The sequence below is a fragment of the Aptenodytes patagonicus genome, chromosome 1, assembly GCF_965638725.1.
Source record: "Aptenodytes patagonicus chromosome 1, bAptPat1.pri.cur, whole genome shotgun sequence".
NCBI classification, from domain to species: domain Eukaryota; kingdom Metazoa; phylum Chordata; class Aves; order Sphenisciformes; family Spheniscidae; genus Aptenodytes; species Aptenodytes patagonicus.
In genome coordinates this window covers 219713707-219739628 of record NC_134949.1, presented here as the reverse complement: position 1 = coordinate 219739628, position 25922 = coordinate 219713707, and the positions used below count along the sequence as shown (strand labels likewise).

Below are 25922 nucleotides of genomic sequence, written 5' to 3'. Positions count from 1 at the left end.
TGCATTTTCAGGAGTTTTATTACCTTCAGAATTAAACATGCTGAGCTTTATTCTTTTTGTACAAGCTTATAATTATAATCACATCAGCTTGCACCAAAGCTATCACTTACCATAGTATGTGGATGAATTCTCCACTGAATAAAATCACTCATGCTGGACAAAACATTTCATGTCAAGACGCTGTCAGGTATATGATGTAGAAGTTCTAGCAGTGTTTCATTGCTAGCTGCATCAAGTCTCTGGTGTATCACTTGGATCCTGTCTAACCCCCGTGATAAAGTGGGTGTTGTCCAGTTCATCACAAGGCAGTGCTTAAAGAGCCAGTGACACCACAGTCTCGTAGTATGTGGGAGGCTGTAGTCGAAACAACTAGTTTCAAGCTTTATTTGCTGAGCACTGATGTCTCAAAACCCTTTCAGTATCGCCTTCCCTGTGCTCAGTGATTTGGATATGAGCAATGCTGTCTTTCCCTTTATTTCTTCTACATCAGCTATCAATGCAGATTCACCATTTCCAGGCAGGCTACTTTTCTTACTCCTTTTCCACTTGCCCCTAACAGAAATCCATCAAGTAGGATTTTATTTGCAATGAATAAAATCTTTTGAACAGGCATAGCACTGGTAAATGCAGGCACAAGCACAGGCTTGTTCACTTGGGCTCACCCTAGAGCGCTGTGCTATCCTGGCTGATGCAACCCTGGTGCAGTTCTGGTACTCTTATTCGTTGTCACGTGCAGGGCTAAAGCTCAGCTGGGCAAGTCATCAACAGCTTATAAAGGCTATAGGTCTTCTATTACCATTATGTCCTTTTGGCTGTGCCAAGAAGCTCTGCATAGGGATCCGTGTATCACACAGCACAGCGCTGCCAAGTTCTGCAACGGTGGTTTAGGCGGGTGTCACTGGCACAGCACTTAACAAGCGACTCCACTCACAGGTACGATACTTGAAGTTACTTTGGTCATCAAATTATGTTTAGTTCTGCTTCCTCCCCCCCCCCTTTTTTTTTGCTATAACTGGATGTTCCTTTTTCTTCTGCTTATGCCTAGGATCCAGGGACTGCAGGGATCTAGGCTTGGACCTCTAAGAAGAAACCGTAAGCCTCTTGCTACCGCCACCTACTGTTGCAGCATCTTTAAACACCAGGAAGAACTTTTGGGTTGTGTTTGAGTATCTTGCTGGGTAAGGACAGCAAGGAGAAAAGATGGTTTGCTGGTTAAGGTCTTTCAGTGATATCCAGAGCTAGGGTCCACACTCTCTTAATGTTGGGCAAGTCTTTGAACCTGTGCCTCAATTTCCTCAACTGTAAGTAAATAGTGGAAAAAAAAAAAACAAACACCCCCAAAAAACCAACACTGACTGCTATGGAAAAACTTCATTGTAAAGTGAATTTACCTGTGCTGACTTGCTGTGTAGCCATGAGGAACTGTTTTCTTCGTTCAGCCTGAAGGAATGCCTGCAGCCTCAGCACACCCATGCCCTTGGTAGGAGAGGCTGTATCTCAATACCCTGCTCAGCTGCAGAAGCAGCTTGTTTGATTTCAAATACTCTTCTTCCTCCCATCCCTCTATGAGAAATGCATATGATTAGAAGGTGCAGAAATTTAGGGTAGAGACCGAGAAATGAAAAGGTTTACCTGTATGTTCTGTAAGGGTGATCCATGCTAAAAATAGCAGATAAAGGACAAGGTGGTGAGAGAGTAAATGCCCTCGTACTTCCCCAAGTGTCCTGAAAATAAAGAGCAGGTACAGATTATTTTATAGAAGAGATATGAAGGCACACAAAAATTACAGCCCAAATTCCAAAGGTCTATTTCTTTAATCCATCCCAGACATGGTTTCCATTGGCTTCCTTTGGCAGGTCCTGCCTTAAAACACTGGTTTGTGTGCATGCCCCAGTGAGGTACCTATCGTGAGACCAAGTGAATGTAAGGTCGGAGAAGCCTTTCAGATTCACACAAGTCCTTCTAGCCCTGACTCCAACAGTGACTAACAACAGATAGTAAGGAAAATACCCAGGAACAAGATGAGCACAAAATGATACATTCCCACAATACTTTTCTAACTTCCAGCAACTTCTGCCTCTCAGATTTCCTAAGGCAGAGGTGGTGTCTTTATAACTTGGTGTCTTTATAACCTGAAAGTAAAGTGCTGGTGTTATCAGTATTGATACAATTTGTTCCTTGCATGCAGAGACAAAACTGTTCTGAACAGAGTCTGGGGCTTAAGTAGGTGCATTAGAAATGAAGTGAGGCTTCAAACATAGAAACGTAGTAACATCTATCTTGTAGCAGAGAACAACCGAGTAGTCTCCTTGTCACCAGTGGCAATGTAAATGGTGCATATTCATTCTATGCCTCCAAAAAAAAATCACAGCAGATAATTTTAGGCCCGCTTCTACAAGTCAGCATTTTCAGACTGATGGGATCCTGCACCATCAGGTTCCCACATCCTTCTGCAGGACCCGACCTACAAGCTTGCAGCAGCAGCAGCTCCAAGATTTCTCTATTCAATGTTCCTAAATGCAGCTGTTCTGGGTGGGGGATATGGAAGACCCCAAAGCAAGGAAGAGGAAAGAGACTGCCAGGAATCTGCCACTAGCAGTCTTTAACTTGAAAAAGCCTACAGGAAAACTGGGAGCTGCTACCAACCTCTCAGATGGTCCCCTCCACCCAACTCAACTCTGTCACAGGATCCCAAGTGGGCTCAAATACAAGGCTGCCACACCGCATGTGAAATTGATGAAAACTTGGCCCTTCTCCATAGAGAATCACCAGGTAAGAATCTGGAGTGGACATGGACTCCAGGGCTTTTCTTGTGATGAGAAGACAACACTGAACGCTAAAACACTTCACCTACCTGTACTTGATAAAGTGAGATCTATTAAAGACTCACACATTTACAAAAGTTTTTATTGCACATTCTAGAATTAACTTACAATAAAATAATTAACTTACAATAAAATAAAGTAACTGCCAATTTCCCCCATCTCTGTGGTACAAAGATCTGCAAATAAACATAACTCATCTTAGGAATACATATGCTAATAGGTATATAAACAATTCAATTGTTTTTAAACAGCTCTTTTCTTCTACTGGCTCCTTCCCCAAAGTCTTGAAAATAATTAAAAAGAACACAGCATAGAAATATCTTTTTTTAGTATTTTGGCTTATTGGAAAAAGGGCTCTGGGCTTGGAAGAATAACTCAGGAGACCAGCCAGTTGCCCCTCCCAATATACCCCCTGAATAATTTGCACTTGAGAGGAGATTCTTGCCTTCTGAAGGGGAACAAGTTTCCAGGATTGTATCGTTTAAAAACAAGGCCTTGGTGACACCTGCAGATACAGGAGTTGTTAGAATCCTGGCTGTATCCCCAGGGTTTAATCTCTCATTTCTGGAGCATACCTCATTTCCACCGTTCTCCTTGCTTTCAGAAACAGGGTTCCTGCCAGCATGCCCATGGGTCGATTGCAAGTCAGTAGCCCAGCTAACTCTTTTTAAGTTTAAAGATGCAGTTGGTTTCAACCTTTTGTTTGCCGATGGAGGGATCCCTTGGCTGTTAAGGAACTGCTGTGAAACAGAGCTATTACTTTCTTTGTCTTCCCTGTCACTTGGCCTTTCACGTTTCACTAACCTGCCAGTAAGCTGCTGCAACAGAGTGTTTTGAAAGGAAGACCTAGATCGCTTGCATTTGGAATGGATTTTAGTGGGATTTTTAGGGGTGAAGATAGTGACAAAAGAGCTTCTTTCCCCAACAGGCCACAGTTTCTGGAGAGGTTTTGCCATAGGAGTTGACTGTGAATAAGGAACAAAGTCTTGAGCGCTAACTGAATTGCATTCTGAATCGCAAAAGGAGCAAGTTACTGGTGTACTGTGCCTACCAAAAGCAGGAGGGGACTCGCGTAGGGATGAGCTCGGTTTTGAACTGTTACAGGGAACACCTCCAGGATAAAGTGCCAATTCAGGAGCTGTGACCTTTTCTGTCCAAGTATCTTCCTGTATTAAAGAATTACATGATTTATTTAAGAATTCCACAGGTTTTGCTACCTCTCTTGCACTTGCATCAAAGAGATCAGCAGAAGCATTGTAGCTGCCTTCAGGGAAGATATTGTTCCACAGCATCTCTCTCCTATTAACACTTTTGAAGGTATTTTCTGACAGTTCTGTCAATGGTTTTAATTCTCTTTTATCTACCCTTCTTGTTTTGTTGGGAGTTGCTGGATCAGAGTCCCACGCCCCTGTGAATGTAAGATCTGTTCTCTGGCTTAGTGTAGAATAATAATTTTCTTTATTTTCACAACCAGCTAAACAGCTATCATGTACAGAATGCACACAGGTAGCTGCCTTGCTCCTTTTTAAACAGGAGGTTTCTCTGTGATCAGCAGTACACTGCAAACTAATAAAAGACCAAGATGACTTTGAAATGTCAGTATTTGCTTCTTTGGACTGCACATATCTGCTCTCAGAAACAGAAGGCTCTGATGTAACTGGCAAGGACTGTGACAGAATAGGTAGATGACGGTTAGGTATAAAGCAAGACGCTCCACATTCCTTGTCAGCTGAAGATAAAACACTAGAGGAGGACTCACATCGTGACACCTCATCACTCGGAGGATTTGCATTCGACTGAAGACAAGCAAACAGTATGTTCTCCCAACTATCATTCTCTGCTGGCGGCAAGAACCTCCCCGAGATGCTCGCTTCAGGCAGACCACCAGCTACTAGGGTTTGCCTGGGATACGATTTGTAAAGATTTACACCCAACTTGCTACTTTCAAGAAGGGCCCGTTTGCCTGCATCAAGGCTGGGTGATGTTACAACACTCCTGCCATATTCTATTCTGGCTAAAAATTCATTTAGGCTTTCTGAGAATGGGAGCTCATCCCAAAGCATAGAGTCCGTCTGAGACACTCTAGCTACATTTATGTGATTAGAAGCTGAGGCATCTCCCTTGTAAAAAAGGGAGTTGTGGGATTTTTCTGGGTAAGAATAATTTCTACTATTAGTCTTTGGGTAAATGCTTTTTACCCCAAATTCCAAGGGATGTTGTAACAACCTGGAACTGTTTCCATGTGAACACTCAGTCTTTGAAGAGGATACTCTCTTGAATTTATCAGCTGCAGAGATACTGTCGGTCCGACTAGGCTGTGAACTCAATTCATTATCCTCCTCTTTAGCCCCTTCCCTCACAGAAGAGCTGCAAAACTGTGAATCCCAAAGAGTTTGATTGTTGAGGCTTACACTGCACGATTCTGCAGAGACAGGCCTCCCCTCTTGTTCATGCTGTTCACTCACCAGCTTTCCCACTTCCAGAGTGGGAAAGTCTTCCGCTGTCACCCAAGCAACAGATGAAGTCAGGCTGAAGGACTGCTGCCAGGACCCTAAAAAACTTTCTCTGCCACCAGACTGAACAAAACAGGGGCTTCTGCTCAGGCTAGACAAGCTGCTGAGCTCACTGACAGGTTCATCTATTGGAGCTGATGATGCATCAGGTACATACGAGCTGTTATTACAGCTCCTGAATTTTGCCAACTGCAGGAGGCGATGGAAGTAGCTGATAACAGTAAAGCCAGCAACAGCAGTGTTTGGCAGGAAGATCTGGCAAGCTGTAAGGTTTTTTGTACTTCTATTAATTCTGGAACAGTTTTGCAAGATGCTGCTGGCAGCAGAATGCCCTCCATCTTCCCTTGCACAATCCTGGGGGCAAAAAGAAAAAAAAAAAAAACAAAACTTAGTACAATGCTTTATTTTGTGACAGAAAAAAAAAATAAATTAACGCATGTCTTAAGTTAGGCTTAAATTTAGGTCTCACTTTTTGTCAGGATCTGCAGGGAAGAGAATACAAAACAGTCTGTCACACAAAGCAGTACTCCCTGGGAAATAAGCACTGGCAAGGGCTATAAAGGGCATCACAGTGAGAGGTTCTTTGCTTTTTGCAATTACGCAGAGTTTTGGAGCTGGAAAAACAAGCAAGAATTCTATGAAAGGACTTCACAGAAAATGTCTTCCTCCCTTTAGGGCACTGGGTGCTTCCAGGCTTCCTCTGGTGCAGTTCTGTGCAAATGGCTAGCTGCCTAAGGCCAATGCTTTTCTTTTATCTAGGAGGCGCTGGGCAGTACTTGAAGCAAAGCACTCTGGTGCCAGATACCTGACTTGGCAGCTCAGCTATTAAAGCCAGTATGATATTTTCCGTGTGCTACCTCTGAGAAAGGGAAATAAGCTACAACCTTTATCTTCTCAGATTTATTTGGAGAGTAGTGTTTCAAAGTTCAACCTGCTTCTCTCTACGCAGAAATTACAGGTGAAAAATGACGTTAAAAGCAGAGGGAATTATCTAATATTTTGAGAAGTGGATAAACCATTTTTCACCTCCCCCTGAAGGTCTAGCAATGCCAGAGAGGCCAAAAAGCAAATACAGCTGTCTTCAAATTCAAGAACCCTCCTACTCCCTGAGTCTATGCAAACGTTGAGGCTGAAGGCTGTTAGCCAAGGACAATACCCTTCTAGGTAAGCCTTAAAAAAGTACGTTATGTTGCTTTTGAGTTTTACCTGGGAGAGTGCAACTGTATGCATAGGTGAACACAACTATACAGAAATGTCTACAGCCAAAGGCTGAACAAATGGTCTTCGAGTGTGTGTTCAGTCCTTGTGTGTGCAGGAGCAGCCACAAGGCTGTTGATATGTAAGATTACTTATATTTGTAAAGGCATCAGACCTAGAGACCTGGTGAATGGTTCCAGTTAAGTAAAGTTAATCCATGAAGTCCTCCAACTTCCATTACTTAAGATGCTGTGCATTAGAAAAATCTCAGCTCAGATACAAACCTCATGGTACCTGTGGGAGAAGAGAAACACCTGCCAGGTAGGATTTAGTTCACGGACTTCATAATATGAATGACTCCCCCAAGCACCACTTGAATAGAACTTAGAAGACTGTTTATATGGAAATATTACCAAGAACTAATATTTCAAAGTCTGTTAAACACATGAAAGAGCCACAGATGCATACACTGAACAGCTGTACTTTTATCAACATTTTTAAACATGCTCTTAGATCCAGAAATGTCAAAATGCTGCAAGGGGATGTGTTTCTCCTTACGTTTCAGACACCAGGAGACTATGTAGCATGGGAAAGGTAGGGCAGTGCTTGAAAAGACAGTCTGTTTCTTGCTTGAACCGTACATGGTTTTTTTACATACTCCAAGATGTTACTGATACGCACAGGAGCTGGCACTGCTTAGGCTCTCTGAAAAGCAGCCCTGACAAGCTGTCAAGCTGACTACTGCCATTCAAGATGGCTTTTGGATGCGACTCATTTAAAATAACACAGGAGTCTGGGGGAAGACAAGCAGAATCCTTCCCATGTCCTAGCCCTAAATTTTCTCAAATTCCCAAAAGATGTTGTACATGATGTTTTGATAACGCAGTCTATGCCCCCCAACTGCCTACAAGCTAATGAAAAAACTCATTATAAGAGAGTAATGTGGATTAGAAGTTACCTTCACTCCAAATATAAATCTTTTTCCAATGAAACAGGTTTCCACTGCTTGAACTAACACTCCTGGAGATGCATCTGTGTTTGTTTCTCCTGACAGCTGATTGAAGTCTTGAATACACCTTGAGGAGAAACATATAGAAGTATTGCACCAACAGAGGAAGCCTTACATAGCATTTTAGCTGTAGTATAGGTAGGACACATGCTAAAGAGAAGATACCGTGGCAGCTTAAACTAAACATAGAATGAAAACAGGAAATGATGAATGTATAAATTCAATTGTTTAGTTCACTTAATTTGTTAGTGAAATAGTAGTAAACAAAACAACCGCTTTGAATAGGCTTAATATACACACAACTTTTGGGTGTTCTCTGCGTGGCTGTGATTTTTGTATCCACACAATGACTGTATAATGCTGTCAATATGCTGCTATTGCTTACACATCCTTTCTGCCCACACCTTTACAGCAACAGCAGCATCCATATTAAGACATGCAAATAACTCTGTTTTTCACAGCTGACAGTAGTACAGCAGTCTAGTGTAGAATGCCTGCCATGAGTATGTTATTAATGCTGCTAATATGGGATTTAGAAAGTGTTCATCTTTGACTCAGTGATAACCCAAGTCATTGGAAAAATAACAGAATTGAGAAACAAGCAGTGAATGTATCCAAATATCCCATCCTAGCAGTTTCACGTATCAGAAAGTCTGAAGCCTATAATGTAGGTGGTCAGGCTCTGAGGACTAACAGGCTTTCTTAGAAATCCCTCCTTGCTGAAGGAAAATCTGGTCATACTGAATTAAAGACAGGTGCACACTTTTTTAAAGAATCCAAACAGTTAAAAAAACACAAACGCAAAATCCAAAGGCTTTATCTCTACCTTAAGATTCTTCTTCTAAAATCTTGAGGAAAAAATATGTCTAAATGACTGGAAAAGCCAACTTACTTAGTAATCTGGCATTAGACACAGGAAATTCAATCAGCTCAAATAAAGGAGGAAGGATGCAAGGAAGGAGCCCAACCAACCAAACTGTGAAGCTCACTTAGCAGGTGGTAGCTGCCTTCAATAGACAAGTGAAGGATCTCTTACGTAGAAGTAATCCATCTCAAAATTTCAAGATTTCAGGAAGAAACCAAACTTCAGCATTTTCTCAAGGTGATGGGTACCAAGGAAATGCCAGAAGCTTTAGCAGCTTCTTCCCACTCGTCTCCCCACCATCCAAGCTCATCTCAATTTTTTTAGGCTGAAGAAAAAGCAGCAGCTTTTAGCAGGTTAGAAACAAACCATTCCTTACCTCTGCAGATTTTCTGCGGTGACCCCAAAGAACGGATCTAAGCAATTTCCAAACACGGTAATGTCAAACAAATCATCCTTGTCAGCAATCTTTAGGGACAACCTATATCTGTAGCTTGCATCTTTAGCTTCACCTGTGCAGCCGCATTTTAGACAGTTAAACCTGACAAAAGACAGTATAAGGATAAAAAAAAGGTTGAATACATGAACTTCTGTTAATCACTGCTGGAGTAAGAACTTATCTGCAGCCTAAGTATTACTACTATAATGTATCAAATGTTCCATTACAAACTATAAGATTCTTTCTTATTCTTTACTCCTTGAGGCATTAATCTTACCATAGGCTCAGCAAGGTGTCTGTATCATGACAGAATCCCTCTGGCTTCTTTTATTGACTTATTAAATGCTAGCCTGTTGTGAAGTTGGAGAGAAACAGTGGGCTTTGAATGACCTGTTGGGGAGTAATTTTGAATTCCCTGCACCCCCATTTTTTGCGTTTTGTTCTGGTTTGGGATTTTTCTTCCTGTAGCTTTAGTATAATACCTAGATTTAAAAAACCATCAGGAAACAGCACTGTTATTTTTTACTTCAGCATTTGAAACAACAGATACTCTTGCTTTGCAAAGTCAGCTCCTTCCATTTAGTGCTGACATTCATTGATTTACTGTTCTTCTGTGTATCGTAGATTTCACATAACAGTGGGATTAAAAAGGAAAGCTCATACATTTCTAGACACACAGTTAAGTGGAAGGGTCATACAGGACTACCTGCATTGCACATATAGAATGAGAAGAAAAAAAAAAAAAGAGGATTTGATTTGGAGAGGCTTTCAACCAATGCTTTCCAACTTAGGAACAGCACTGAAGAACTGGACTGCAGGGGATGCAGTTGGAAGCTATTAACACACAGCATTTATTCTCCTAAACTGTCCTTCAATATTGCATGGCACTGAATACAACAGAGCTCTTGATCCACAATGACCTTCGAGCTGCTACTGGAATACAAAGAGATCTATATAATAAGTAACATAAATATCTGAAATTGGCACTTATTTCTACAATGGCTGGATTTTCACCAATTTGTTTTAACTTGTGTTCAACTCCCAGAGATTCCCAAGGCCTCTGACAGTTACAGTTAACAAACCCCAAAACAGGACGTACCTCCTAGAATCCAGTACCAGCCTAGAAAAGCATTTTTGACAGGCGGGATAGATGAAGCAGGAGTTCTGGATGGAAATTACAGAGGCAGCCAAAAGTCCTCTCACACTATTCATGTGCTCACAGCATCACCTGAAACAAGTAAGTCAAAATGGTTCAAAGAGTTCTCATTTTATGAGATGTTAATATTAACTGCTTTTAGTTGGGTTTGAACATTTTGAAAGGCAGCCCTCAGGAAACAATGGTCTCTGTTTGAAAATGGTAGCCCAATTGAGGCAACATCTATTATTACCCTTAATTAACCCTTTAAAACGGAAAAAAAAAAGATGAAGATATGTAATAAGAAGCAAGCGTTCATGGTATTTGCACACCATTGCAGATAAATCATGCAAATTCCCACTTGTATTTAGGGAATCTTTATTAGAACTGTCCTTGAGCACAGCACTGCAGCAAATCTGTTTCCGATTTTTTTTCTTAATTTAGAATGAAGTCACAACATGGGGTTAAAAACTGAAACGATTCTACACTTGTAATTCTGCAAACGCCTTCAATACCAATGACTTTGAAAGGAGAATATGCCCAGAAAATCTCAAAAGGGGCTCGCAATAGCAACTATCCTCATGTCCTCTGAGCCAAAAAGACAGCTCTACAGTGTTTACCATTGATTTCAACAAAGAGGTCATATGGAGCTGACAAATAAATGCTGAAATATTTATTTATTTAAATAAATAAACAAACAATTTTTATTCAGTATTACTTTCCTGCAGAATTATCTTGCCTTTATTATCACTATACTGTCCAAAATACCAATTTTTAGGAAACTTCCCCTATTTTAGAAAGTTAACTTTTTTTTCTCAGCAGATGCTAGAAACACGTAGACAAAAATACCCTAAAGTGCCTCAAATCACAGAGTTCCAACTTAAATGACCAATATATTCTCTACAGCTTAATTAAAGGACACCTTAAAAACCCTTCTTTGCAAAAGCACTTTTATTACAGTAATAGCTAAATATGCATCTCTTTTCAATGTAAGCTGCAGAATAAACTCAGAATAGGAAGTGAATTTCACATCTTCATCCCAAAAGTCCCTCAGGGAGGCAAAAGGCCAATGAGATAAAGGAGACTCAAGTACAGCTTTTACATGTTAAAAACCATTTAATAATCAACAACGATATTTTTTTCTGATTTTGCCACCAAAAAACCCCGTTCAACTTACAGGCTTTCCTTTGCCTTTCCTCCTTATCCCTTTGCCCTTAGGGGCATCATTCTCAGCATTCCAGTAAACACAAGATCTGCAACATCTAGAAAAATGTGAGCGACTAAACTCATTAAGCAGTTCAGAAAAGAAGAAAAAAAAAAAATCAGATATCCCAATATTCCTATGGCAGAAAGGCCAGGAAAACAGAGGCAGGAAAAGGCAAAAGCTCTACTGGGGGACCAACCAAAATGAAAAAAATCCCTCTTCAGAACACGTATTAACAGAGACTCATTTGACCTAATATATTAAATGGTGCATGCCTTCAATTCTTGTCAAAATGGAACTATTTTGTTTTAGTTACAGTACAAGGTTTCGGTAAAAAATACATGGAAAACATACCAATATATAGAAAAGAAGTAATAAAATTAAGTCTGATTTTGTTATTGCCCAAGAAGGTGGACTTGGAGAAACCAGCAGGTGCTTTGCATTCCAACTGGTTTTCAACTCAGAACTACATAAACAAAGTATACTGTTATCTGCACTTTTTAAAGAAATAAAAAACCCCCACACCCCAGAAAACACAGTGAATACTTCAAGTATTCCATTGAAATACGGGAGATAAAGCGTAGCATGTAGGTATTCACACAGGTTCTGGTAAGTGCTCCCTTTAGAGCAAAGAGACTCAAGATATACACCTCTGTTTCTCTTTGGCAGAAATACAGTACTTATTATCTGGATGCAAGTTAAAAAAAGACAATACAAATACAAATGTTTTACTTTTTTTTTTTTTTTTTTAAATAAACAGTACAAACCAAACCTCTGGACGCACACACCCAGCCAGGGAATCACACAGCACTCCAGGTGCTCCCCACCGTTAGCCCTCCAAAAAGCGCTGCCTTTCCACGGCCCTGAAGTCTCACCGAGATTTCCATCAGCGCCTGGTGTCCTCTAGTGGCCTCGTTGCATTGAATTCTACCTAAGAAAAAAACAAAACACACACGAAGAGCTGTAACGGCTCTCATACTGCAACCGTTACCCCTTGACCAGCAGCCTCCTTCCCCTCCGGCCCCGGGACGCCCCCGGAGGCCGACAGCGAGCAGCCAGCCCCAGCTCGCCGGGCGCGGGCACAGCACGAGGATGCTGAAGGCCGGACGGAGCTGCCTGGCTTCACCTCCCCCCCGCCGCTCGTCCCGGGCGCTTTCAGCTTTGCTCAGCGCCCAGGAAACGCCTCAGCTACTGAAGTATTACCGGTCTTACCGATGGGCCTATTTTAGCGCTCCGTGACCAAACCCAGCCTCCGTCTGCCGGCCGCAGGGACCGCGCTGAAGGGAAACGGTGAGGCGCTGCCACCCGGGCAAGGGAACGGGAAGCTGGCGGCGGCGACGCCTCCCCTCGGTGCCCCCAGGCCCGCACGGGAGTGAAACGCCGAAAGGCGGTTACCGCGGCCGCGCCCCCACCGCCTCACTCAGCTCTGGCCCCGGGGAAGCGCCGGCCCCACCGCCCGGCCGCGGCCGGAGCGGCCCCAGCTCTGAGGAGAGCCCGGAAGACGGACGTGGGAGTTGCTGAGGGCCGTTGCTGGGAGGGGCGGGGACGAGGCGGCGCTCGCCCAATCGCGACGCAGCTCGGAGGCAGGGGGCCGCCCCACTTGCCCAATAAGAAAGCGAGGGTGCCAGCCTCATTCTCACACACCCCTCACACGGCACCTAGCGACGAGAAGGGTGGATCACGTGCTCTAAGAAACCAATCGCTGTCTTCTCGGAGGCGACCGACACCCCTATCTAAGTCGCCGCAGCCAACCGCGAAAGCGCACGCGACTACCCTCGACTCCGCAGCCAATCGAAAAGCCCCGCTACTTAGTGCCCACCCCTCCGCGTGCGGGGGATAACCCCTCCCCTTTGGGGGTGGGTGGCATAGCGCCGCCTGCTCAGGGCGCACGCGCGGCGCCGCCCCGCCCGCAGGGTCCCGCCGCCCGCCGCTCCCCGCGGGGCCGGCTCGGGGCAGCCCGCGGGCGGGGGGAGCGGGGCCGCTATAAAGCGGTGGGGCGGCGGGCGGCCTCTGCTCCTCCTGGCCATGCTGCGCCTCCTCCTGTCTCTCCTGCTCCTCGGCGCGCCCGGCGCCCTGCCCGCCCCCCCCCGCCGCCGCCGGGGCGCCGCGCCGCCGACCGCCCCCTACCTCACGCGCTACCTCACGCAGCAGGTAGGAGCCCGCGGCGGCCCGGGGGAGCGGCTCCTGCCTTCCCTCACGCCGCGCCCGTGTAGCTCCGCTCGATAAAGAGGCTGTTTGTAGAGGGGCGGTCGCCGCTCCCCTCTTGGCGATCCCCAGCGCGGTGCTGGGCCGGGGGGGAGCTGCTGCGGGCCGAGGTGAGGGGAAGTCCGCCCGGGGAGGCCCGCGCCGGCGGGCTGCGGGGCTCGCCGGCGCCTCGCAAGAGCTGCCGGTGCAGTTTCTGTCGCTTAGAGGTTTTCCCGCAGCCCAGCCGAGCGCGGCTGCGGGCAGGGAGTTTCCGTGGGGATTCAGGGGGCGTTTTCTTCTGTCAGATGCCTCGTTTAGCCGCGGACTGGACTGTACTATACTTTTGCAGACTTCTAGATGTTGCGATGCTCGTTCCCTTTTGACAAGGTGTTCCAGGTCTTGAACATTCCAGTTAAGTTGCAACTATTAAAGTGACAAGCGGTCTGCTCTGTTGTATCTACACACCATGTCCTAGCACCGAAGTCTGTATTCCAAAACGTAATGCACAGCATGTTGGCAGAGAGGGGCCGGGGGCCTCAGTTGTACCCTGACTGCAAATAGCAGTTGTGGGTGGGGTTAGTTTGTTTGTTTTAAATATGGAATAGATTTCTCTTACTAATCTGAACTTTGTTTTCCTGTCTGCTCTGACAATTCTCCTCACAATTTGTTGGCAAAATCCGTAGCACGTGGACAGAACGGGGGGCTACAAGTGCTGGTGTGGTCCCCTTGCAGAAAACTTGAAACCCCGCTTGTTTATAGGTTTTCTCAAAACCAGTCAACAGTTCCTTTGTATGTGTCGGGGAACGTCTGCACTTTCACCTGTGCTGTGCCTGACTTTTGCAGGGGAGGTAATGGTTCCTCTTACCAGGAGGCGAAGTAAGGGGAGAGGATGCTTTTCTAGTATCCTCTTGGTTTGATTAGAATCAGGCTTGTAGCCTGCACCTGAATTTCATGCCCTGGTCTATGTCGGGTGTGGTGGGAAGGAGGAGGTGTTTAATTCACAGGCATCTTGGATGATATGTGGATTGAATATCTCCTGTTTCAACTTTGTAGAAGGTGAAGTTACGATGGAATGAGCAAAATGGGAAGATTACGCTTTCAGAGAGAACAGACATGAAGAAGACAGATAACCCTTGTAAGATTATCCTGAATAGTTACAGAATAATTTTAGAGTCAAGGTCCCTGTCACTAGGGGTGTGAGAGGTGGGCTGGGAACAGTTTTAGTGACGAAGCCATACGTTGAGATTATATTCTTCTGCAGACTGTGTTACTGGTCTGGGAGCACTCCTCTTCCAGCAGTCTCCCTGCATAAATCCTGTGTCTTGAAAGCATCTCTTTCTAATGCTTTTCAATCACTCGGGCAGTGATTTGAGTTTTGGGTTCCTCCATCAATGCCTCTAATAGCCCTGAAACATATTTTGGTAACATACTGCAGGTAGCTGCTGCAATGTGTGGTCAGTGTTGGACAGGATATCAATCCTGCGGTAGTGTTGTAACTCTAAGCGTGACACCTAATTGTTGTGGCGCATCGGTTGTTGCACATTGCTGTCATAGTATCAGCGATACTAATTCTGTGCTGTGGTCTGAACCACCCTTTGTCACCATGCTGTTACACCTCTGTCCTCATCCCCTCTCTGGGCTGTGGTATCACCTGGTTATTCTTCTCAGCTATCGGCAGAGACAGCAGCGTGCCCTCCAGTTGCCAGCAAAGCAGCAGAGCTGCCGTGTACCTGAGATCTGTGGATTTTGGGAGGTAGATAGGTGTTGAGAGAAGGGAGGGAAGAGTCCCCGTGACATCCTGTTGTAAAGATGATGCCACATCTTGCTCCCTTCGGTCTCTTCCACGTTCTCTTTCCCTACTTCAAGCAAAATCATACTGGCTGAGAGTGGCTGCTGTGGGTAAGAGGGATCTATTCACAGGTCTTGAAATCCTTGCTTTCCTTGTCCAAAGACTTGCTAGTATTGCTGAACGTGGTGGGAGATGTATGTATATTCATGTATTTTTTTGTATTCATCAAAGATTTGAATGCTGCTGCCTGGCACTTGAAAGATGTAGGGTTAGCATAAGAGGTCTAATCACACGAAGGGCGTGAGACTGTTCTTTATCGGTAGCATAGCATGCAGAACTGATAGGCATACTCTTCAGCCCTTACGAAACATGCGCCGAGTGCTGCTGTCTGGGAATTTGTAATTACATTATGATTCTGTAATGGAACATAAATACCATGGTTAACATATTAAATAGGGGCGGTGATACTTTGCCACCTCTTAGGGTTGTTGAGGTTTAGTTATTTACATTATCGTTGCTTACGGCATTAATCATCTGCATCTGTTCTGTGCTGCTGAGTCTTTCTTCTTGCCTAAAGTTCCTGTTTTGATTCCTGTTTATCCCTTTGATGGTTTTCAACATCAGTTAAAATTATTTATGTAAAATCATGCAATATAAAAGTGATTTTATAATATGGCAAAATATTACACTGTCACAGAGGAGACATTTCTTATACCTACCTCTGTAAAGTCTTTTTGAATAGTCTTTAAATATTTAATACTTCCACAGAAGAAAACTTTGAAAAGTCTAAATAGATTTCTTGCATGAATTCTGTTGCTTAAAAATACCTCTTGAGCACTGTGAACAATTCACTAACGTTGCACATTGGAGAAGTGAATTTCAGAAGCTGAGAGTTTTCATGTGGAATTACAATCTCTAAATGGAGCCTCTTGGCACAAAGGCCTATAGACCTGTAGCGCTGCTTGTGGGTTTAGTGTCAGCCTTTACTGAGAAGCAATGATATTTAAGTCTGCTTTCATAAAAATGGAGAAGTAACAGGGTCAGAGTTCAGCTCAACACTCATTTACGTTGAACTTCCTCCTGTTTACCATTTTAAGTGTCAGACATCCCTGACGGTAGGGCTAAAGTCTAGAATAATGAGAAATAAGTCAAGCAATGCCTGTGTCAGTGTGACTAGGATCTTGGCTTGCATACTGGACTCTGTATGTCCTCAACAACTTCTATTATTTTGGTTTGGGGGTGTGATTCCCCCCCCCCAATCATAACTAACTGATGCCTTCCAGCCCTCTACTCCTCCAATGCAGAAGTGAAATTACCCCAGTATAAAGGTACCTCATGCTGACCTAGATCAGTAGATGGCCCTTGAAGGAGAAACTCTGCCATCACCCACATCTTTACATCAACAAATTGTGTCTACAGTGGGGAAGTTGGTCTCCTTTTCAGCTCTTCTGATGTACTAGCGTGACTTTTGTAGGCAAGACTATTCTCACTTCTGCTTTGGTAGCTTGCTCGCTAAAAGGTTGCTTGTGATTTGTGTGTGTTAAATTAATCCATCCAAAACTGAACTTTACAGAGAGAATGATGTGTAGGATGTATCTAGCTGCAGGAAGACCACCACTATCTGAATGACTTCTTTGTAGGCAGCTGTGTCAGTGACCACAATTCAAATTCATTGGCAAGACTTGGTGAGGTATTTAAGAGCCATCTACTTCTCTTTGCCCAAGTAGAAATAACCTTATAGCATAGTGGGGAGGGTCAGGAGTCAGGCAGTTTTTCTGACCTTGGGGGAGCCTTGTCTTGCATCTCTGCATTCCTGTCTTCAACGCGTGTAGCAGCATTACAAAGACCATAGCCTGAGAACTTGTGGTGCTTTAAGTGCAGTACTGCTGAGAGGATGATGCCTTAAATTTCCTGATATTTGAAGGATTCTCAGTGATAAACTGTCTTTTTCAGAAAAGATAATGGTTGTGGTGTCTCTTCACTCAACTTGATCACAGAATCATTTAGGTTGGAAAAGACCCTTAAGATCATCAAGTTCAACCGTTAACTGCCAAGTCCACCACTAAACCATGTCCCTAAGCACCACATCTACACGTCTTCAATACCTCTAGGGATGGTGACTCCACCACTTCCCTGGGCAGCCTGTTCCAGTGCTTGACAACCCTTTTGGGGAAGACATTTTTCCCAATATCCAATCTAAACCTCCCCTGGTACAACTTGAGGCCATTTCCTCTCCTCCTATCTCTTGTTACTTGGGAGAAGAGACCAACACCCACACTCCTTTCAGGGAGTTGGAGAGAGCGATGAGGTCTCCCCTCAGCCTCCTTTTCTCCAGGCTAAACAACCCCAGTTCCCTCAGCCACTCCTCATAAGACTTGTTCTCCAGACCCCTCACCAGCTTCGTTGCCCTTCTTTGGACACGCTCCAGCACCTCAATGTCCTTCTTGGAGTGAGGGGCCCAAAACTGAACACAGTATTCGAGGTGCGGCCTCACCAGTGCCGAGTACAGGGGCACGATCACTTCCCTACTCCTGCTGGCCACACTAGTTCTGATCCAGGCCAGGATGCCATTGGCCTTCTTGGCCACCTGGGCACACTGCCGGCTCATGTTCAGCCGGCTGTCAACCAGCACCCCCAGGTCCTTTTCCAACAGGCAGCTTTCCAGCCCCTCTTCCCCAAGCCTGTAGCGCTGCATGGGGTTGTTGTGGCCCAAGTGCAGGACCCGGCACTTGGCCTTGTTGAACCTCATACAATTGGCCTCGGCCCATCGATCCAGCCTGTCCAGGTCCCTCTGCAGAGCCTTCCTACCCTCGAGCAGATCAACACTCCCGCCCAACTTGGTGTTGTCTGCAAACTGACTGAGGGTGCACTCGATCCCCTTGTCCAGTTCGGTAATTGATGGCTCTGCGACACTTAATATGCTGGTGGACCCTTCACCGCAATCACTTGCTTTGTGAACTGCTATGAATTGGCCTAAGAACCAATGTAACAAGTACAAATTAACTTATGTTAATTTGTTACTGAGTTAGTTAGCAAGTTACTGAGTCTGGTCCTTCAGTCAGATTGTCTTTTGAACTAATACAAGTCAATTGTGTCACTGTTTCCAGAAGATGGTTTCTGATTGCATTTAATAACTTCCTAGATTTCATACCTATGTCAGTATTTCATAGCTTAGTAATTTCATATGCAATTCTTTGTGCTCTGAAACACATCTGCACTTCATATTGTGTGTACGTAAAAGGAAGCTATGTTGAAGCTTCAAAGTAATGAAGTTCTAAAAGTAATGCAATTTGATCTTTTCTGGCTATATCAGGTGTCTTTAATACCCTATTTTGTGTTACAGACTGACGTTCTGAGGCATAGAAAATGAAAGCCTTGATTGAAAGTGCAAAAATTAGAATACAAGTTTCAAGCCAGAAAAGAGAATTTGAGAAGGACCGCAAAGGCGATGCGCAGATACATTTTTCCAACATGGTTCTTTCTGTTTTACAAGAAGGGCCAATTTAGAGGAAGCCAGTAAATCCCAGAATTTTCCTGCTCTAACTGAAAATGTACTACAGCAAAAAACAATTTAACTTGCGTCTCAGGTCACTGCATGAATGAGCAGAGTAAAGGAATGTGAGGTGAAGAGACTGGATCACCTTTTTGATGACAATGCTGTCTTAATTTATCATCTTAAGATGATAAGTTTGGATTAGAGGATGACAAGATGGTAAGTTTGGATTAATCCAAACTAAGGGAGCAGTTTTGCTCTTAAATGTTGCATCATCCTCATTGGACATGAGGAAAAATTTCTTTACTGAAAGAGTGGTTAAACATTGGACCAGGCTGCCCAGGGAAGTGGTGGAGTCCCCATCCCTGGAGGTATTTAAAAGACGTGTAGATGAGGCGCTTATGGACATGGTTTAGTGGGCATGGTGGTGTTGGGTCGACGGTTTGACTCGATGATCTTAAGGGTCTTTTCCAACCTTAATGAATCTATGATTCTATGATCTGTTGTACACACAAGAAGGAAGTTTACAATTATGGAACAAGATACCTTTAATCGAATTCAGTATTTTCTAGTCTTTGAAATTTTCACTGTTGTATGTAAATGAGTGTCACTAAAAACATATATACAACAGTACTGTATAAGCTGTTTTAATGCTAATGAAGTAATTCTCAACCATGGGCCTAAAACTCGCTTTTAAGATATTAAAACAGATTGAGATTAGCACTTTAAATTCTGGTTAGCAATTTTTTCAGCATCTTACTGTGACTCAGGTTGGTGTCTCGGAATAGAAACAGATGTCGGGAATGGTTAAGATGGGTTTGTTTTTCATGTCTGGCACCATAATACAATAGCACTTTTAACTTCTGGTGAAGGAAAAAACAAAATGCTTTTTACAGAGCCCCTTGGTACCAATTAAAAGTTATGTTAATGGTTAGAGAAGTGATGCTGATGTTTGTCTCAGAGGTGAATTACTTGGAATATATGTTTTACTCATCAAGTAGTACGGGAGTACTTTGCAGCTCTTACTCTGTGATTTCATAGTGTGATTTAAAACAGGAGCTGTAAGCTATAAACCAGGTCTATAAGCAGAAACAATAGCTCTTGTTCAGTGGACAGGAAAACAGGGAAGTACTTGTTAAAGCTTGTCAGTGAATTTTTATTTTTATGCACTACTTATCTGTGGGTCACAATGCAGACATGAGCTTCTCAAATTAAGCAGGAAACACTTAATTTCCTCACAACCTGCAGTCTCGTCCTTCAAGTGAGCAGTCTAATATTAGAGACTACAAAAAGTATCAATGATCACTACTCTCTCTGAAAATAAGCATTTTTTTATCTTGCTAGCTTTAGTCATTGAAAGCTGTAATAGGCCACCAAAAGATTTCTGATAGACTGCCTTGATTAAAGAAAGTTTAAAGGACTAAACAATAAACAAAACTGCATATGGCTGAAGTAGCAAGCTGTTTACAAGCCAGATGTGCATGAGATAAATCCTGTTAACTTCACTGAAGTTATTTTGACTTGTACCAATTGCCCATGAGCTTCTAGCAGTTGAATCAAAGTCTTAGCTCTGAATTTTGTCCTCTGTTTTGGAGGGGTGGGGGGACGAGGAGGGCAATGAAATTCAAAATGGAATTTGATGCTAACGTGTTCTGTATTGATGTCAAAATCTGACATTAAAGAGCTCAAGACCATCCAACTGCATAAGAAGTCATCGTAGACTGTGCAGTTAATTTGTAACATGCCAAATTTGTGAGAGACTAGAGGTCATACTTGATTATTTCATTTTAAATCTTCAAAAACTCAAGAAAAACCTTGATTTTTCTATTTCATACATTCTGGAATTTGTAGATATATATATAAAGCAGTGAAACTTGTAAGAAATTTAATGGGAAAAACCAGGCTGCACTCGGTGATCTTCCATATGCTTGCAAAATGGTTAATGTCTTTATTTTCTAGGCATGTGAATTCAGTTAATTAAATACAGGCAGGAGAATGGGAACTGCATTTCTTTTCAGTACAGTTAGTAGATACTGTCCTCCTTGCCTGTGGTGTAGGGGGTTAATTTTCTTTTTTATTTTAAATTTTTAGTTGCTGTCTCCTATGCTTTAGTTCAGCCCTAGTGTGCCTCAGATATTTTCTGATACTCAGCACTGTGGTAGTGCTACTACCAAGTGGCATTAGTACTGTCAGTTGAGCTGTGGTGTGGTTGCTGTTCTCTAAATGCATATAGGGAACAAAGAACAAAACTTCTGTTCCTTTTGGGTTGTTGTTTCCATCTTCAAATTGACATAACAGCTTTTTCCATTATTCACTCCTACAGCCAAGATAAAAGCTTACCCTTGTGTTAGGCTTCAAGTGACAGTGATTAGGTGAAGACTATCTGGAAAAGGTGTTTGTAGAGTAAGATCTGAGAAGTTTCTCTCTTTCCAGAAGAGGAGAGGGTTCACTGAAAGGCCTGCCCGCATGGGATGTGAGTATGTAGGGAGCTATGATACTGTACGCTAGCTTCTCCCTCTGACAGCAGATGTGGACACACTTGGTGGTGCATCTCCTTTCATTCCCAGTTAATTCATTCTGCTTCCAAAGGGAGTAAGTTTTCTTGCATTGTGAAGCAAAAAACCTTTCTAAAAGCATCCACAAAAGGACTTAGCGTGAAAAAGCTAGTCAGAAGTAGGCTTAGATGGTGGTTTCCAAGCAGGAACTACCTTTCAAAACAACAGGAACAGAAAGTGATGGGCATCAGGCCCTTTGACTTCAGCAGGGCTTGGACTGAGGCCAAGCTGAACTGAAGTAAGTGGGTGAAAGCAAAACTAGCACTAACAAAACATTTGATTTATGCCTCAAAGCAGCAGCTTGCTTTTCCTTAACGCCCGACTCCCTGAAAACCGAGTCTTCCACAAAAGCTGTTCAGAACCACATGCTGCTCTGGAAGTGCTGGCTTTTCTGTAGTGTTTCCTATACAGTGATAAATGGCTGGCCACCTACAAGTGTACAGTTTTCAGTCCTGCAAGTCACTGCTACTGGGGGGGAATGTGGAGTTCCCTCGACTCCTAAGCAGGAGCTCCTGTCCTACAAGCTGATGGCAAATGGCTTTTAGCAATGTCTGTGGAGCAGTTCAGAGTCTGTTCTGAACAGGGTAGTTCATAACAAAATGTTCTTGCCTGGTTTTAAGTGGAAAAAGAAAAATAGACATGGAAATAGAAAAATCTTTTTGGATAAAAATCTGAGAGTCTCTATTTAGGTGAGAAAACTGTTGCTTTGCTATGAGAAGAAAAGCATCTGTGGTCCAGCCCATCATTTATTCATATGTTTGCTAGAGCTTTTCAGCCACTGGAGAACTTTTGTAATGGTTGTGACAAGAGACCTGGATGTTTCTGCTTTAAAGTAGAGCAATCTGTGGAAAAACTTTTCACCTGCAGGGAGCCATGGGTGTTATTTCCCTGGATGCTGCTGGTATCCCTATCACCCTGTCTACTAATGTCTCAGAGCCCTGCAAGCAGACAGTTGTTCTTCAGTGTTCAGATATGTTGCAAGCTTGCCAGAGAAGCAGTTGCTATGTGGTATTTTTGCTATTGCATAAAGGCTGTATGACTAATTGCTGCTTTCATGCTTTGTTTTCTGAAATTGTTTTCACTCCTCCCTCTTAGGTGCTCATCAGAATTGGTGGCTATTAAATAAATGATCCACAGTGGCATGTGTAAAATCTCTAGCACTGGACCTTATGTAGCTATTCAGTGCCTTTTAATACAAACAAACTGCCATCCCTGCACTGAGCTTTTGCCATTTTGCTTGTGCTTTGTCTAATTAGAAGAATATCCAGATGAATGACAGGACAGTTTTCCTGTTTGTTTTCACTACGTCTGTCTCTTCTTCCTTGGATCACCTGTCTTGTGTGGGATTAGCTGTAGAAAATAAAATACAAATAATAGTGGTTGAATTAAGGCTGGGAAAATGATAGAACAGAGCAAATTTTCTTGTAGCTCTGAAAATCTGGGAAGTAAAACAATTGCAACTTGAGTTGAGCCTTTAAAAATATTTGGCAAAGTACAAAGTTCTAGCCCTTTTTGGGGGAGGGGTAGAGGTGTGTTAAAATATTTAATTTGACCAAATCAAAATATTGTCTTGAATCTGAAATGCTTTCCTTCCCCATGTCCCTGTTTACAAAAAGACTGAGGAAATCTTTCAAACGAAAACCATTTTGATCAGGGAAGATCAAGCTTATTTTGTAAAGCATTTTGTTTAAACAATTAGTCCTAGTCAAAACTTTAGGACACACTCAGCAAAACTAGAATATTTTTATACTGCTTAATCTGTGGCATGTTGAAGGTTCATGTACAATTTTTTCCTCTCCTCTGAAGTTAATCCTCCAAATGTGATGGATTTGTAATTCAATCTGGAAAGCAGATGGAAAAAATTACAGGCCTTTGCCTGTTAAGGGTCTGAGAGACCTTTCACAAGGGTAACTTTGTTTTTGCTGCTGTAGTGCATCTTCTTTGTGCTTATTTCAGACTTATGATAATATATATAATAATGCACTTTGGGTAATATAGCTTGGATATGCCCCATCCATACTCCTTGCCCCATCCCTTGTCCCATGGAAGAATTTCCCCAGGGTGATAATGCCTTGAATGGAAGCATCAATGATGTGAACATCTGGTGTGTTTATCACCATAGTAGTTTGTTATAAATTTACGTAGTTGATTGATTCTCAGCAGCACAAGCCTCTCCATTGCTTGGAGAAGAACAGAGTGGCAGGGGAATGGAGAGAGTGGTTAAGAAGCGTCAGCAGTAAAGCTGATTGAAGTGATTGCTGCCATCTCCTGCCTTGGTCACCCATTTTCTCCCTTGTGTTGGAGCTTTGCCACTCTCTAGTCTGGGGCAGCAAATCTGGGGAGGGCCTGTGGACCGTCCTTCCAACTGGAGGAGCTGTAACAAGGAATTGCATCCTCACTGTCACTGGTGCAGGGTTTTATGCTGAAGTAGTTAAAGCCTAAATGTGTCTATGGACTTCATCTTTACATGGTAAGGAGAATCTGGAGTTTCAATTGCAGAACAAAACTACTAATGGTTTGTGGAAGTTGAAAACAATTTGTTTGTGTTCTTGTGAGCTGCTTAGGTTTCCAGCGTAAAAATAACCTTTCATCATATTCCCGCCAGGGGTCCATATTGGGACCGGTACTGTTTAATGTCTTCATCAGTGACACAGACAGTGGGATCGAGTGCACCCTCAGCAAGTTTGCAGATGACACCAAGCTGAGTGGTGTGGTCGACATGCCAGAGGGACAGGATGCCATCCAGAGGGACCTGGACAAGCTGGAGAAGTGGGCCCCTGTGAACCTCATGAGGTTTAACAAGGCCAAGGGCAAGGTCCTGCACCTGGGTCGGGGCAACCCCCAGTATCAATACAGGCTGGGGGATGAAGGGATTGAGAGAAGCCCGGCCGAGAAGGACTTGGGGGTCCTGGTGGATGAAAAGCTGGACATGAGCCAGCATTGTGCACTCGCAGCCCAGAAGGCCAAGCGTATCCTGGGCTGCATCCAAAGCAGCGTGGCCAGCAGGTCGAGGGAGGGGATTCTGCCCCTCTGCCCTGCTCTGGTGAGACCCCACCTGGAGTACTGCATCCAGCTCTGGAGCCCTCAGCATAAGGAAGACACAGACCTGTTGGAGCGGGTCCAGAGGAGGGCCACGAAAATGATCAGGGGGATGGAACACCTCTCCTAGGAGGAAAGACTGAGAGAGTTGGGGTTGTTCAGCCTGGAGAAGAGAAGGCTTCGGGGAGACCTTATTGCAGCCTGTCAGTACTTAAAGGGGGCTTATAAGAAAGATGGGGACAGACTTTTTCACAGGGCCTGTTGCGACAGGACAAGGGGGAATGGCTTTAAACTAAAAGAGGGTAGATTCAGACTAGATATAAGGAAGAAATTTTTTATGCTGAGGGTGGTGAACCACTGGCACAGGTTGCCCAGAGAGGTGGTGGATGCCCCGTCCCTGGAAACATTCCAGGTCAGGTTGGACAGGGCTCTGAGCAACCTGATTTAGTTGAAGATGTCCCTGCCTGTGGCAGGGGGGTTGGACTAGATGACCTTTAAAGGTCCCTTCCAATGCAAACTATTCTATGATATACTGTTTGGGAACTGTTTGTTTCTAACAAGGGCTGACCTTGAGTAGCCTGGTGCTTTCCTACAGCGTATCCTGTAGCTGTTTAAATGTTCTTCTGTCTTTTTTCTTTTAAGTGTCTTGTCCAAACTGTGTGACTCATGGCAGGGGTAGAGTTCCTGTCCGAGGCTTTCCTTGTCAGTGTTTTTTAATCACTGAAGTGATAAATGAGTGATAAAAGCAAACTTCCTTAAACAGTTGCAACCTCCCAAGAGCAGGTGATGTGGTTTCTGCAGCATAAAAGAAGCTTCAGTAAAATACATGAAGCATGATTCTAGTCAAAGGCCAGTGTGTTCACAAGGACATAGTGGCAATAGAAGGGATCCCTCCATTACAAGGATCTTATGCCTGCATTTGTTTTGAGGAGCATGTTTGGCTGAAAGCTAATTCCAACCACGGAAAAACTGGTAGCAGTTGTGCTAGACCATTGCTAGTAGAATAGAAGTTGGAATCAATTAATAGGCAAAAAGTATGCACATTGTTATGTCTGTATGTTTTGTTAAATGTGACAGATGAATAAAATAAAATTAAATCTAGTGAACAAAACCTCTGAATTATGGGTAGTGTGGAAGATTACAATGACATAGAGTCCATCTTTTCCAATTTTCTTATTATTTACCTGTAGGACTTTCAAGTTAGTGGGTTAATGTAGCCGGATGCAAGAAGGTGCGGTTTACATCTCCTTGCTCTTCCACAGAGCATCAAATGATTATGCACTTCAACAGACTGCTGCTAATCTTCCATCTTTGCTGTCCCTTGCACAAGTACCAGGCTAGAAAGCAAGCAAACACCTCATTCCTTGCATGTAAAATGGAAAAGATAAAACAAAGCTAATCTTTATTTTCTTTTTTTTCTTTCTTTTCTTTTCTTTTGCACTAAATTAGCAGGGACAAACTGAGAGAATCTTACCAGCTGTTGATGAGATGAAGCCTCAGCCCTGGCAGACTGATACACAAAAATGTGCAATAGGAAGAAACAAAGCAACAAGAACAGTGTCAGGAAGGGAGACTTTTTTAAAACTGATTTTTATTTAGCTTTCATTTCTGATTCTGTGTCTCCCCTGCTATGAAGACATAAATAGTGTGTGAGTATGTGTGTGTATATATATTTTTT

At 43.4% G+C, this 25922-nt stretch overlaps 2 protein-coding genes across 11 annotated transcripts in view; one reads left to right on the top strand and one right to left on the bottom strand.

The window, feature by feature from the left end:
- Window positions 1-12629, bottom strand: DDIAS (DNA damage induced apoptosis suppressor). 10 transcript variants are annotated; one of them, XR_012994427.1, is made up of 10 exons: window positions 12397-12629; window positions 11952-12115; window positions 11158-11242; window positions 9945-10073; window positions 8786-8947; window positions 7494-7611; window positions 5291-5692; window positions 1633-1724; window positions 1392-1563; window positions 1-1299 (listed from the first exon to the last, which is right to left on the bottom strand). XR_012994427.1 is itself a non-coding variant. In XM_076328356.1 (9 exons), exons 4-9 carry the CDS (start codon window positions 10055-10057, stop codon window positions 1461-1463), a joined length of 990 nt encoding a protein of 329 aa, XP_076184471.1. In that variant the 5' UTR covers window positions 10058-10073; window positions 11158-11242; window positions 11952-12115; window positions 12397-12629; the 3' UTR covers window positions 1-1460. The 10 variants fall into 10 exon arrangements, 8 of the variants coding, with proteins under 8 accessions (XP_076184471.1, XP_076184472.1, XP_076184464.1 ...); XR_012994428.1 differs by having other exon boundaries at window positions 1-871; XM_076328356.1 differs by having other exon boundaries at window positions 1-1563.
- Window positions 12630-13270: 641 nt separating this feature from the next.
- The window catches only part of PRCP (prolylcarboxypeptidase), a 36159-nt gene continuing 23507 nt past the window's right edge, over window positions 13271-25922 (top strand). The window contains exon 1 of the mRNA XM_076328348.1: window positions 13271-13335. The gene's annotated coding sequence lies outside the window, so the exon portion shown is untranslated. The remainder of the gene's footprint in view (window positions 13336-25922) is intronic.